The 13,002-nt window shown below is 44.1% G+C and overlaps 1 protein-coding gene across 11 annotated transcripts in view; it reads right to left on the reverse strand.

Annotated features, from left to right (window-relative positions):
* ANKHD1 (ankyrin repeat and KH domain containing 1) overlaps window positions 1–12,976 on the reverse strand; it is a 100,333-nt gene extending 87,357 nt beyond the window's left edge. For all 11 annotated transcript variants that reach the window (XM_063413818.1, XM_063413817.1, XM_063413816.1 and 8 more), the window contains exon 1: window positions 12,555–12,976. In XM_063413818.1, coding sequence (XP_063269888.1) covers window positions 12,555–12,833 — 279 coding nt within the window. In that variant the 5' untranslated portion in view covers window positions 12,834–12,976. The remainder of the gene's footprint in view (window positions 1–12,554) is intronic.
* Between the last annotated feature and the right edge of the window lie 26 nt (window positions 12,977–13,002).

Raw genomic sequence — 13,002 nt, forward strand, 5'->3', positions numbered from 1 at the left:
CTGCTGCAAAACTGACTTCTGTTTTAAGGGAAAACTCACTCTTACCTACATGAGTACTTCAGGGGTTTTAATTTTTTCCCACAAGAATACACAAGGCACTAATATGATGGAAATATTCCTATTGCAACATGTTTGTGTGATCTGGTGAAGGGCAGAAATTCCCACTGTGTGTACATGACCATTCATTATATACAGCTGAGAACTAGATACAAGAAATTTTATTAGATGCTTATGGACATTTTTCTTTGTCAACTACATGACTATATTTAACAGCAGTCCTCCCTTCTGAGGACACAGCAAAAGGAGTAAAAATGTCACCTACCACTGAAGCAACTGCGCTTGAGAACAACAAACACTGCAGAAGCACTCAGTGGCTCCTGGCAAGCCTGAGGGCTCGGCCTTGGGAAGAGCCAGCCAAGGGAAGCACAGCAGCCTTGCAGCAACCTGCCAGAAGCTGTCCTGCTGCAAATGCTAAAACTTCATGGTTTTGACACTTTGGGAAAGATATGGACCATTTTCTCCCTGACTGCTGCCAGCCCAAGCTTACTGGGATATATTTAGTGAATATTACAGGCAACAATCCACCTCTTGAACCTAAGACAGTGTTAATTCACCATTCACAAATACTCAGCCTGCAAGAAACCTCTCCCCCCTCAACAGGGAATACATTTTGCTTACAGGAACCTCTAAACAAGTCTGTCTTTTTAACAGTGATTGTGCAAACACTACTAATTAGAGTAAATTACACACAGTTTTTACTTAAGGATACAAGTTGGGTAGTACTGGTGCTGTCTGTTCTTTTCACAACGTTTTAACTCTTTCTGCCTTTCAGCTCCTCTTTACATCAGCAACTGTATTTCCAGAGACCTTGCACATTTAAAATCTCACCAAAAAGTCTTTTTTCATATACAACATTTTCATCATAGTTCTGTATCACGGGAAGGCAGATGCTTTCATTATAACTGCACGTGTTGAGCATCAATTTTTAGGTTTTGTTTTGATTTTTAGTAAGAGCTTAATAACATACCCACAATGCAAATATAACTTGAGTGTGATAATACTGAAAATCCATATGCAGAATGTTAAAATAGTTGCACCACCGCCAGTCTCCCAGAATAAACTTCAATGTATTTTCTAGTCAGAACGTCTGACATTTCTGTAAATCAATGCAGTTTCTCTTACACTAAGACAAAGCTAGAGAGAATGAACAGTTGGATATCTTATCACTAATAGCAGAGTGAGAAATTACCTAATTGATCAGATGTCTCTTGTGAATGGCAGTGACCTACAATGATTACATATTAATAATAATTTTTTTAAAAAAATCAAACTATTCCAAATATACCAAACAAATCTGGCTTTTTAAACAAAAAATAAACTTCATTAAAAATCAAAACAAGCAAGTAAAAAAATCCAAACATATTTCATGTTAGCATTCCTGGAAGACATAATACACTGCTCATGTGGCAAAATTTAGGCACTCTGCTCTATCCTAATCAGATCTGCAGCAAAGTGATAGAGTAACCAGTCACTGTGCTATTTTTGGATTATTTTGCGAGCTGCTTTGGGCAGTTAATAAGCATCTTACTTGGGAAGGCTCATTAGGAACACACAGACTCCAGATATTGCCAAAACAATTCCACCTTCCCAGTGAAAACCCCAGAAGCTGCAGGGGACTTGAGGGCAGGGCCTCAGCACCCCGTGTGTGTCGTGCTCTCCCACGGCAGCCGAGGACTTTGCCTGAAGTTCTGCAAAGGGCTGCAGCTCTGCAGCTCCAGTTACAGCCCGGGTTCCTCCCTGCAGAGCAGCCACACCGCGGCCATGTGTCCCCAGCCCCATCGGTGTGTGTGTGTTACCTCCTGAAGGCTCTGCAGGCACCAGCATCACCACTAACGCTGGTAATTCTGGGGAGATGGACAATGACGTGCAGGGTTACAACACAATTCTAATATTAAATCTAAACTGATCTTCCTTATGTTGCGCTACTGCAAAGTACTTTTCCCAGAATAGCCTGGACCTGCTCACAAATAGCCTGCTCCTGACAGGCTGCAGAGGATGGAAAAGCTTCCTGGGTAGCTGTGGAGCACCATTCTCTCCTCCTGCAGGCAAGGGCAGCAGCAGAGACAGCTCCTTCCACCTTCTCCTTCCACTCGTGCCACGTCAGTGCTCCTGGGAAGAGTGTCTTTACAAAAAGTCTTGATGGGAAAGAGAAAGGTACTGCTAAATTATTTCCTTGAACTTGTATTTTCCAGGAACCACTTAAACTATGAAAACTTTTACTGGGGGTAACAATACTCATCACTCTGTTTAAACACTGTTTATGAAGTGTTTACAAATAATGAGGATCCAAGCTCTTGACCGTGACTCCTAAACTCCTATTTTTTATGCAAATAAATGACTGCCTGAATTTCTCTTCTGTGCTAGAAAACCCCTCCTAATTACTTCTATAATTCCATTTGGACATTTTCACTCCATAATTAACAACACGTGCAAGGCTGTATTAGGATAACACTAGAATGTTTCTTGTGGATTTTTCTGATAAAACCAACCTCTAACAGTTTATGTTGTCATGCCCTTTATTAAATTGAATGCCAATATTGGATTAATACTCGCATTCCTGCTCTAAAAGTTTTGGGGAACGGTGATAGGGCATAGCACTAAGTTAAGACTGAAAATGAGTTTGTATTTCATATTTGACATCAAACCCCTTTAAATTCCACATATGTCAGCTATCAAAATCATTAAAAATAATTATTCCAAGGAGAAAGTAAAGTGAAGGACTTTGTCCCTGACATGACACTCTTACATGCTCCCTACAACAAATACGTGTAGCACTACCCCCTTGGTGTGGACTTAACACCACCAAAAGGCCTGGGTTTGATTTACCAGAAAATGCACTTTTCAACACTCTGCCCCTGCCAGCCCAGCCAAACATTTTTGCACCTGCCTAAGGTGCCTTCCTGCACGACCATTTCAGTTTCAAGAGATGAAGTAAAAGAAGAGGAAAAACCACACACTAGTATGGCACTTTTCACAAAACCTTTCAGTGGGGTCTCAGGACACAGTCCTTTACTGGTTCGTCAAAGCTACAGAAAGAAAACAACATTTCAGGGAAGTACCCTAGACTCAGTACCTAGAAACAACATGGAATCAATGGGAACATCAATTCAGACATAATTAATGATATAAAGCCATACCCATTCTGTTTGGTTTGAGCTGTAATTTCTGAAAACAGCTTCTTTCATTAAAAACCAAACGTTCCAGCCCCAGAAGACAGCAGCCCCCATGACCTGTGAATCACTAAGAGAACATTCCCAGCACTGTGGATGCTGTGATTCCACAGCATCCTGCAGCCTGGGGGGCACAGGCTGCTCGGGGACATCCCCACCTCAATGAGGAGCATGAAGTGAAGCATCATTTCCAGTCACTGCTCACCTTGTGACAAGTCAGGCAGCTGTCACACACTGTCATAGCTTGTTCTAACACATCAAAAAGGGAGAAAATTTGGGGGAGGAAACAAATAATTTTCTACCATTTTACTGAATTTCATGCATTTAGAAAGAGGTGTGACAAGCTGAAAGATCATTCTTCTGGGAACAGAAAGGCATTGGATCATCCCAGCTCCCTGTGAGGCCATAAACCTGACCATGGCTCCACCTTGGAGTGGAGCTGTCAGTGCTCAGCAGCTCCATAGGCAGGGCATTAGATTGGGAGGGTGGGGAGAGAAGGGGTGCAAATCTGTTTAGCTCTGATTGCAATAGGAAGCTGACTGACTGGAGGCAGGATTATCTAAAGGAGAGCCTTTATTCCCAGAGATATGAAGCAACTACCAGCTAATGAAACAAGCAGCTATAGGATCTGGGCTGTGATGAGCTCGTTTCAGAACACAGGTTCATGTTGCAGACGCTGCTATAGATACAGTGTAAATACAGGTGGACACAACTTCACCATTTGTTGCTGCAGGAAAGACCCTCACACACACAGTGAGGGCCAGGACTCCAACATCCATACACAAAACACCATGTTCTTGATGTGTTACCACACGAGCTGACTAAAATCAAGGGAGAGACAGCAGGGAGTGAGCAAGGACTGCCATCTTTATGGCTATTCCACCACATGGCCCAAGTCACCAGTCAGTTCTCAAAATTACAGTTGTTATTTGAAACATGCAGATAAAACAATAAATGAGAATTAATGTTTTATACTACTACTCTTCCTTTCCAGAGATTGCTGATCCTGGTTTTCAGTTTTCTTGCACTCCTACTGAACCATGAGCAGACACTGCTGGATAAGCAGCTGTCAAATGGTTCATGTCAATTTAACCATTTACCTGATTTCTCTCTTAAGCAGACAACTGGCACTATGCCATTTAAGTAGTACTGAATTCTACAAACTACATCCTATCACAAGCCTCTGGAAAGAGCTGTCTGATCTGAATCTTCCAGGAACAAGAACACTACAATTCATTTTTATTAAAACACTGTTTCACAACAATAAACAACATGATTGCAGCCTGTTAATCCTCACAGAACTATGGCACAGAACACACAGGTTGACTCCTCTTAGTACAAAAAACTGGCAGTGCTATAAAGTTTCTCTGTACAGCAGAAAAGATAGATTTACTCATCTCAGTAACTACTGAAAAAAACCCAAAGAACTGTTAAAGCCAGTCTGTAGCTATCACATATTCAATGTCTGATAAACAAAAATAATTATAACTACATTTTCCCCATGTACAAACCAATCTTTTGCAGCAAAGAGCTGTCATGTACAGAACTCAACTGAAGCTTATTCAAAATTCACATAAATCCCAGTAAATCATGTGCCAATTCTTGACATGTACTTTATACCAAAGAAAACCTTTGAAAGGAGACCAGGAAACTTGACTACAATAAGCACCACTTGCACTAAGCACTCCTTATTTTCACGTATTCTACCTCAGTCCACTCAAATCATGTTTTCAGTGCTCCATCTTCCCCACATGCTCTAGGATTCCCTCCTCACCTGTTTTTATCTCTCACATTCCCACAGAAAGAGCCCTCTTCTTTCCTCACCTCAAACCAAGAAACAGCTGGCGTAATTCAGTAGATGATTTATTAGAATATAAAACAGAATTGTTGCATCAATTTAGCCAGGGCTTTCAGAATGGTGTCCTTGCTCAAGTATTAAATCCCAGGCATTAAAACAAAGTGAAGGCAACTTTTAAGACAGAAGATGAATAGAGGCATTTGTTTGCTGATGTAAAAGCCCACACCCAACCAAGATGGGAAGCATTCTAAGCCACCTTCTTGGAAATGACCTTTTAAAATCTCTTTCCAATCCAAGGGGACAATGCCTAAATAGAAAAAAAACATACAAGTGGCTCTTGAATACAATAGTAATTCAATAATCTGTTTCCAGGCCAACCTATACATCTCAGATAGAGGAGTCTCAACATTTAAAGTGACTAATTAAGTTATCTAGAGGCTTATAGAAAGCTGAAAATCGTCCTGGGCTTTCTGCCCCTCTCAGAGCCCAGCCTAGTGGCAACTATTCTTTTCAAGGCTTGGATAAACAGGTCTGTGCATGCTGTCCTACTGCCAAAGTAACAGAAACCCCAATGCAACTCCTGAGCCATCCCTTAGTAATTTCAAAGAAACTCTGAGAGCCTGAGCTAAGCTATGACCCACTGAAAATTCAAGATGTAGCAGTACAAGGGCTCAAAAATGTAACTATTTTATAAAAACAATTAAAAGAGAGACATTTACCTAAGCTGTTGGATTTATCCTAAGAAATCCTAAATGCCACACATCCACATGAGACTCCCTTTTCCCCTGGCTCCCTCTGGGCTGTGGAGGACCACATACTCTGAAGAGGTGATGCTCAGAAGTCACCATGATGCAGGATCAGAATTTGGGAGAAGATCCTTCAGCCCCAAATGCTGATCTCCCCTCTTCCCTTGGTTTGAAATATGACTGACTGACCACCTACCTGCCATGTGACACTGTTAGTTTAATTCATGATTTTGGAAAGGGAAAAGTTCAACAGGTTTAGGGATTTTCCTAGAAGAAAATCTTAGTTAATTAGTAATCTCTATGTTTTACTAATGACAAGGGAGAATAACTTAGGCGTCTAGCTGAAATCTAATGCTAAAACATGAACTGTTAAAAACATGCGAGGTGACTTTCTGTTGGCCCACTCTCCACCAGTCAATAAAACATCTTTTTTTTTCATTAGGGAGTATTTTCTTCCTGCAGGATGGGTATGCAGACAGGTACCTTTGAAAAGCTCTCCTGGCTAGAAGGGCCAGCCACACTTGTCTCTTCTCAGTTACCACCAGAATTTGGACAAACATCATAATTCAACTGTAAGTAACCCCTCTCAGTCTACAGCACTTTTCCTACACATTCTGGGATGCTTTGGAAGAGCTAAAGATGAAAATAATTTTGAAAAAAATCTCCACTCCCTCTTGAAAGCAAAGGACCAAAGCGAGTAAAGGGGTCTAATCTCACAAAAAGCAGGAAAGGAGTAACAGGATCCAGCACAGGACCAGTTCTTTTATTTAGGTTTTATCATGATAAGTGTTTTCTATCTGCACTTGACCAGAAGTTACACAATAAGCAAAGTCAGAGAATTTTCTAGTGTTTTATAAAACTTCCAAATAATGAACATTACGTAAGTAAAAAATTCTTAAGTAATGAGTTGCAAGAGTTAAAAGAATATACTATCCTATAATGGGATGTATTTACATAAATTTCACTTGCTCAGCATTCCTCCAAAAATATGCAAAATAAAAACTCTGCACTTTCACAACAAAAAGGGTGAGCTATTTGTTGAGGAAAAAAAGCCCCAAATTATCTGTATTCTATTACAATATATATCTGTGTATGTTAAGAACTATAGCATATCATACTAACTAAATTAACCCCTAAATCCAAATATTAGTTCACCTGTACCCCGCTTTGTCAGAGGCAGCATGGGTTTATAACAAAGATTGCAACCTTGTTACTGCAGTCTGTTGCTACAAAAAAAAGAAGTATTTGTATCCTTTCAAAGTTAAAGTAATCTTTAGTTTATCATAGACCAAGGTCATACGAGGTATCAGCGAAAAAGTTTCTATTTGAGATAACCTCTGAGGCCAGACACTGCTCAAAAACCTCCTAGATTTACCTAAGTACTTGCACAGATCACAGATTTCTGAGGTTTGCTTACAGTATCCCTTGCAGCAGAAGGCCATTCCCACGAGGAAGATAAGGTTTACACGAGCCCTTGGCTGGTGTTTGCCTGGCTGCTCTGGGGAAGAAAGAGTCCGCAGGGGACAAATGAAAGCACCCTGCTGAGGAGGGAGGCATCACAGCTTCACTTAAACAGGGCCAGAAGAGCCCTCAAACAAGATGCAGGAGTTATTTTTCTTGCTCCATGAAGTCTTCAGTGGGAAAGAAACCCAAGGTCCTTTTTTCCATATAAATCAAGACTTGCCTCTGTTTTAAATCCAAGAATCACTTTTATGCCCCGATAACAGCTTAATACTTTAAAGGAATCTCCACATATGTTACAAGGACTCAAAATTACCTACTAAGACAGAAGCTCTGCAGCCTCCTCACCTGCAGGGTGTGAGCCCCAGCTGTGGACTCCAACAAACAGCCCAGTTCAGTCCCAGAGCTGCTCCCATCTTTAGAGGCCAGGCCACACGTGTGCACAGAAAAAGGAGAGCTGTGTATTCGCCTTCCCTCCACACTGACCCTTCTGTCAAGGGAACGATGCGGGGATGGACTGAGCTCTGAGCAGAGGACAATGTCCCCATGGCACCATCCAACTGTCCTTCCAGCTGGATTTCTGCATCCTCCAGAGCAAGGAGAAGAGACAGAAGAGCTGCCCAATATCAAGCCCTCAGAGGAGCAGCTGGGTAGCCCCAATTTAAATCAGAACACAAGAACTCATGATTCAGCAGTAATGCTCAGACAAACCCTTCCCACCCCCCACCAGACTGTAACTAGTTGACTGGTGAAACCTATGTGCAAATTTGTACCTAAATATAGATGTTCTGCTAAATTTGGCAAATCTCTCCTTACCAAGGGGTTGCACTGCATATTTCTGTAATTATACAGTAGTATTTCACATCTTTACTTTCTACACCTATCATTAGAAAACAGTTGCTGACATTTATTTTAGGTCATGCACTCAACTGGGTCAAGCTGCACTAAAGGGAGACCCAAGTTCTGCAAGGAACCTTAGAAATCAGTTCAGTGTAAAATGTTATTGAATGGGATTAACCACAACTACACTGCTTGTTTCTGGTTCCCACAGGCCAGACTTGCAAAGTTCCTGAGATACCTACCATGATTTTTCTGAAGTCAGATGCCCAATCAGACTGGGAATAAAAGAACACCCTACTAACTCTCTGCATCCTGAAGAGTCACCTCAGTACTTCTGGAAACCTGAACATGTTATCCCTTGATGTTTTCTAATCAGTGAATAATTCCTGGAAGAAAATGTCAAATTTTCTTCCATCTCTTATCTCCTCAACTTTGAAAGAGCTTGTCAAAAGAAAAAACATCAACTGCTAAACTGAAACCTATATTTTCCAAAGAAAAGGCTTTTCTGCTTAATACTATCTACCTGAATTTCAACCCACTTTTTGAATTTCTACTCCCTATGGTAAAGAAAATGCTGCTATTTACACTGTTTCTAATGCAATGAAAATTAAAGTGTTTGAGCATTACATTAACCTCAGAAATCAAAAGATGTATTGTGCACACCATTTACAAAGTAGATCCATGTTAGGAAGGTTCAACAATGCAGCAATGACTTTAACAGAGAACACTGCTAATTTGGAACAAACTATGTATTTACTCTGAATTTCAAACCCAGTTTAAAAAAATGAGAGACCTCAGATTGCAGGAAGGGGGGGCCCCAGACAAAATTTCCAGGTACTGAACTGCTCTGGAGTGCATGCCATTCAACTACTCATCCTACTCCTTGTAGGAGGTATGTTATGTCTGATTTTTAATTATGCTTTATGTAAATATCCCCAGAGGCTTATGCAATAGGTACAGGCTTAAGTAAGACGAGCTGGTGGAGGCAGCTCAGGAGAGAGAAGCTGAGAGCTGAGCTGCCTCCACAGCCAAGGGCTGGGTGAGCTCCAGTTGTCATTGAAGGCCTCCAAGCCCCTGAATTACAGAATATGAGAGATTTGCTACATTTGTACACTCACTGCCAAAAGCCACTTACTGAACCAAGCTCCCAGATCCCCTGGCACTTCTGGCGGCACCGCCAGCTTCTGGTACTTGATTTACAACAGCTCAGCAAACGCACGTCCCCGAGCACTAACACTGCCACATTTATCACCTGCTTCAGCTCCTGCTGCCACACTCTGCTGCTGGCAGGTTTCTGACGAGGATCTGCACTTCCTGTGGCCACCCAAGACCCCACGGTCATGCACTGATCAGCACTGCCCTCCCAGCACAGCCTCACCTTGACCTACAGCCCTCACAGCCAGCGTGGAGTAGGCTGCTTAATGCCTGTGCCTTTGGCACCACTGTAAGTGCCAGCAAAATTCACAAGGAATGGTAATAATACACTTAAAGTCACACCAAAAATCTCACTCTAAACAAGTTGCAGGCTGTGTTCACACCCTGATCAAGCTTAGAAGGCAACTAAGCAACTATTTGCTCTGAGGTCAGAACCACCTCATTTTTCAGGCTGCAGCCAGCGGTGGAAGTTTCCCTGAGCACCCAGGAGATCCACAGCAGGCAGTTTGACACAGGAATAGCACAAACCTCCTGGACTCATCCCTCCATGCCCAAAGACGTGCTTCAGCTTGCAATTGTTTCTATTTACATGTGATAATTTTAACTGGTAGTTCTAGAAAATACTCTGCACAGCTGCATTCAAATTTCACCTTGTGGACCTAATACAACTCATCTGTACAGATCCACTTCAGCCCTTGGTTTCCCAATCAAAGGCCTGGTTGCTACCATAGGCAGGCACTGAGTTAGGAAACCAGAAAGGTTTGATTTTCTCCCAGTTCTGCAAGCCAGGATAAACGGGGCACACCCTCTTCACCTGTAAAATGGGGACACTACTCTCCACTGGAAAGTGCTTAGAGATCTGATCAAGAAATGCAATATATTTTCAAAAAGGTTAGGTTAAAATATATTGCTCTTTTCATTCTCTAGATAAATGCTTCATTACACACCTTGTCCTGCACTTCCCTGATGATTTTCTTTTTTAACTAATTTGCCATTTTGACCAGTCCAATTATTTTAGCACATTAAACTCAGACTAATACAAGGAATCAAAACCTAAATACCACTGCAGACATACAGTAGAGCCTACAGAATACTCTACCATTATTTTTATGGCTTCAAAAGTAGACAGAAAAGAACAGATCAGGGCAGCATGGCAAAAACTCTTTTTTTATTTTTATTTTTTAATTCTCCCTTGTAGTTCTCACTAATTCCACCCACTGGTAATAGCTGAAGGCATACACCCAAATCAGTGACTCATGGCACAAGACCACAGTCCAAACAGTGACTGACTGGCTTCTCAAAGCAGTGCTGTTCAAGAATTGCACTGTTCCATCCCTGGACCTTAACTGCCTTTTCTTTGCTCAAAAAACAAAACAAAACAAAGAGAAACACCCACCACTGACAACAGGTGCTTCCTTAGTTTTCAGAAAAAAAAAAACCTGAAAAAAAAATTCCTCCTTGGTGCTCCCAGCCATGCAACCCAGTCTAGGCACATTCTTCCCACCCAAGCATCTTCCCCAGGTAACTCTCCACAACCAGAAACACAGCACAGAACTCCCCAGGCAATTTCAGATTTGAGATTAGCCCACCTCCTCTCTACGTGTGCTGGAAAACTTCAAATATTTCAATTCCAATTGATTTCTTCTATTCTGTAGTTTAAATAATGAGCTTTTTCCCAGGATTTTCAAACAAATCATTTAGCTTCAAGAACTGTTTGGGAACCTTTATTTTTTTGACCTCAATGGCAACCTCCCAGACACATTATTTATAATAGGCTGTCTTTCTTAATACTTGCTATTAGTCAAAAGAGTGCGTAGTAAACATCCTAGCTGTCCAATCTTCACATCTCTTAAATAATGGGGTGGGTTCAAAAGGGATAAGCTTTCAAAGTAGGACTCTGCTCACCTTGTAAAGAGCCACAAACACCCTGATATAGCCCACTTCTCATCATTTTCCAGGTTCTGTAGCTACTGCTTTGTATCTTCAGAGTTACATTAAAATGTGACATAAAAGACCTCCTAGAGAGCAGGCACTCATCCATCAGGTGTGTCCTACTCTATCTGTGGCAGGTTTTCCAGCTCCCTCAAACAGGTACGTACTGGAACACTTAATTCCATGTGGGACTGAACATGGATGTCCAGACACCAATCACACAAGGAATGCTCACATACAAGTGCTCATCTGCCTGATCATTAGATTTTGAGTTTAGTTAAATGTCCTGCTGTTAGCACCACTTCTAATGTAGCTTAGGTGGCCATGAGCAAAATGCAAATGTGGATCTGCATCAGTTTAATCACTCTTTTTTATTCAGGTAAGACCTGGTTCAGGTCTTAGGAGGGCTGGACAAAAAATTGTCATCAATAGAAGGCAAAAAATTTAGCCACAGGAGGATGAGTGCAGGCTCCCCTCCTCCCATCTCTCCAGAATGAACAAGGACACATCCTGAAGTACACTTGCTTGGCCTCCAAATCAAAAATTATATGTATCACCTTGGCTATTTTATTCCTTCTGCAAAAGCCCAGAGGAACTGCAAAAAGCCTACAAGCAGAAAGTAGCCACTTTCCTCTGCTTTCCACTAAAATTATGTAAGGGTTGTGATCCAGCTGTGATCCCATCTTTTGCTAAGAGACTGCTAAGGAATGAAGATTCACCCTTTGGTGCAGCAGTGACAGATAAAAGCCTTCATTCACCTTCTCTCCCTAGGCTACATAAAGCAGCATTAAATGCCAGTTAACAGGTAAAACAACACTCCATTTGGCCTGGGATAAGGCCCCCGTCCCTCCTCCACACCCTCCCTTTAAACCTCTCCGCAGGTTTGGAAGATCAAAGAAAGACACCTCCACTACCCTCTTCCATTTTGTTGGGTAAGAAATATTTCTATTGCATATAAGCGTGTGTGTATAGCTATACTACGGGAATTCATCCGTGTCTGGGAACCCCGAGTCCAGGGCAGCAATAGTGGGGCTGACGGCTTCACTTTGTTCTCCGTCGGGTGCGGGATCTCGCCTCCCCCTCCAAACCTGCTCCCAGGTGGAAGCGGCTCCTCGAGGTCAGGACACATCCTCACGGCTCCGCGGCCGCGGCGCGCACAGGGCCCGGCCGCCCCCGGGAGGCGCGGCGGGGCGAGACCCCCGCGCCCGCCGCCTCCTCCCCGGCCCCGGGCCGCGCTGCCGTGCGGGGCCGCCGGGACCCGCCCATGGCGGCGGGAGGCCCGGGACGAGCGGGTGCAGCGCGGCCGGCGCGGCGAGCGGGAGGGCGGGCGGGCCCCGGCCGGGCCTGTCAGGAAGCGACGGAGGGGAAGGAGGGCGGGCCAGGATCGCTCACCTCGGACACCTCGTCCTCGTCGCTGCCGGAGCCGCCGCCGCCCCCGCTCCGCAGCACGGCGGCCGCCAGCTTGAAGTCGAGGGCGGCCTCACCGGCCGCGGGCGCGCCGGGGCCTCCCGGCCCGCCGGGCCCGGCCTCCCCGAAGAGGCGCACGGCCCGCAGGCCCAGCGGGGAGGGCCCGGCCGCGGCGGGCGGCTCGGCAGCGGCGGGCGGCGCGCGGGGCGCGACCGAGTCGATCTCCTCGTCGGCGGCAGCGGCGGCGGTGCCGTCCGTGAGCATCGCGCTGGTCCGGGCCCGGCCGTCTCCGTCCCCTCACGGCACCGCGGCAGCGCCACTAACTTCTCACACCCTACCCGGCCGCGGCCGCCGCGCCGCCCCCCCGCCGCTCCGCGCACGCCTATTGGGCAATCTCGGCAGAAGGCGGCGCGCTATTGGTCGTCGCGCCTGC

Source organism: Prinia subflava, chromosome 16 (assembly GCF_021018805.1).
Source record: "Prinia subflava isolate CZ2003 ecotype Zambia chromosome 16, Cam_Psub_1.2, whole genome shotgun sequence".
Classification (NCBI taxonomy): domain Eukaryota; kingdom Metazoa; phylum Chordata; class Aves; order Passeriformes; family Cisticolidae; genus Prinia; species Prinia subflava.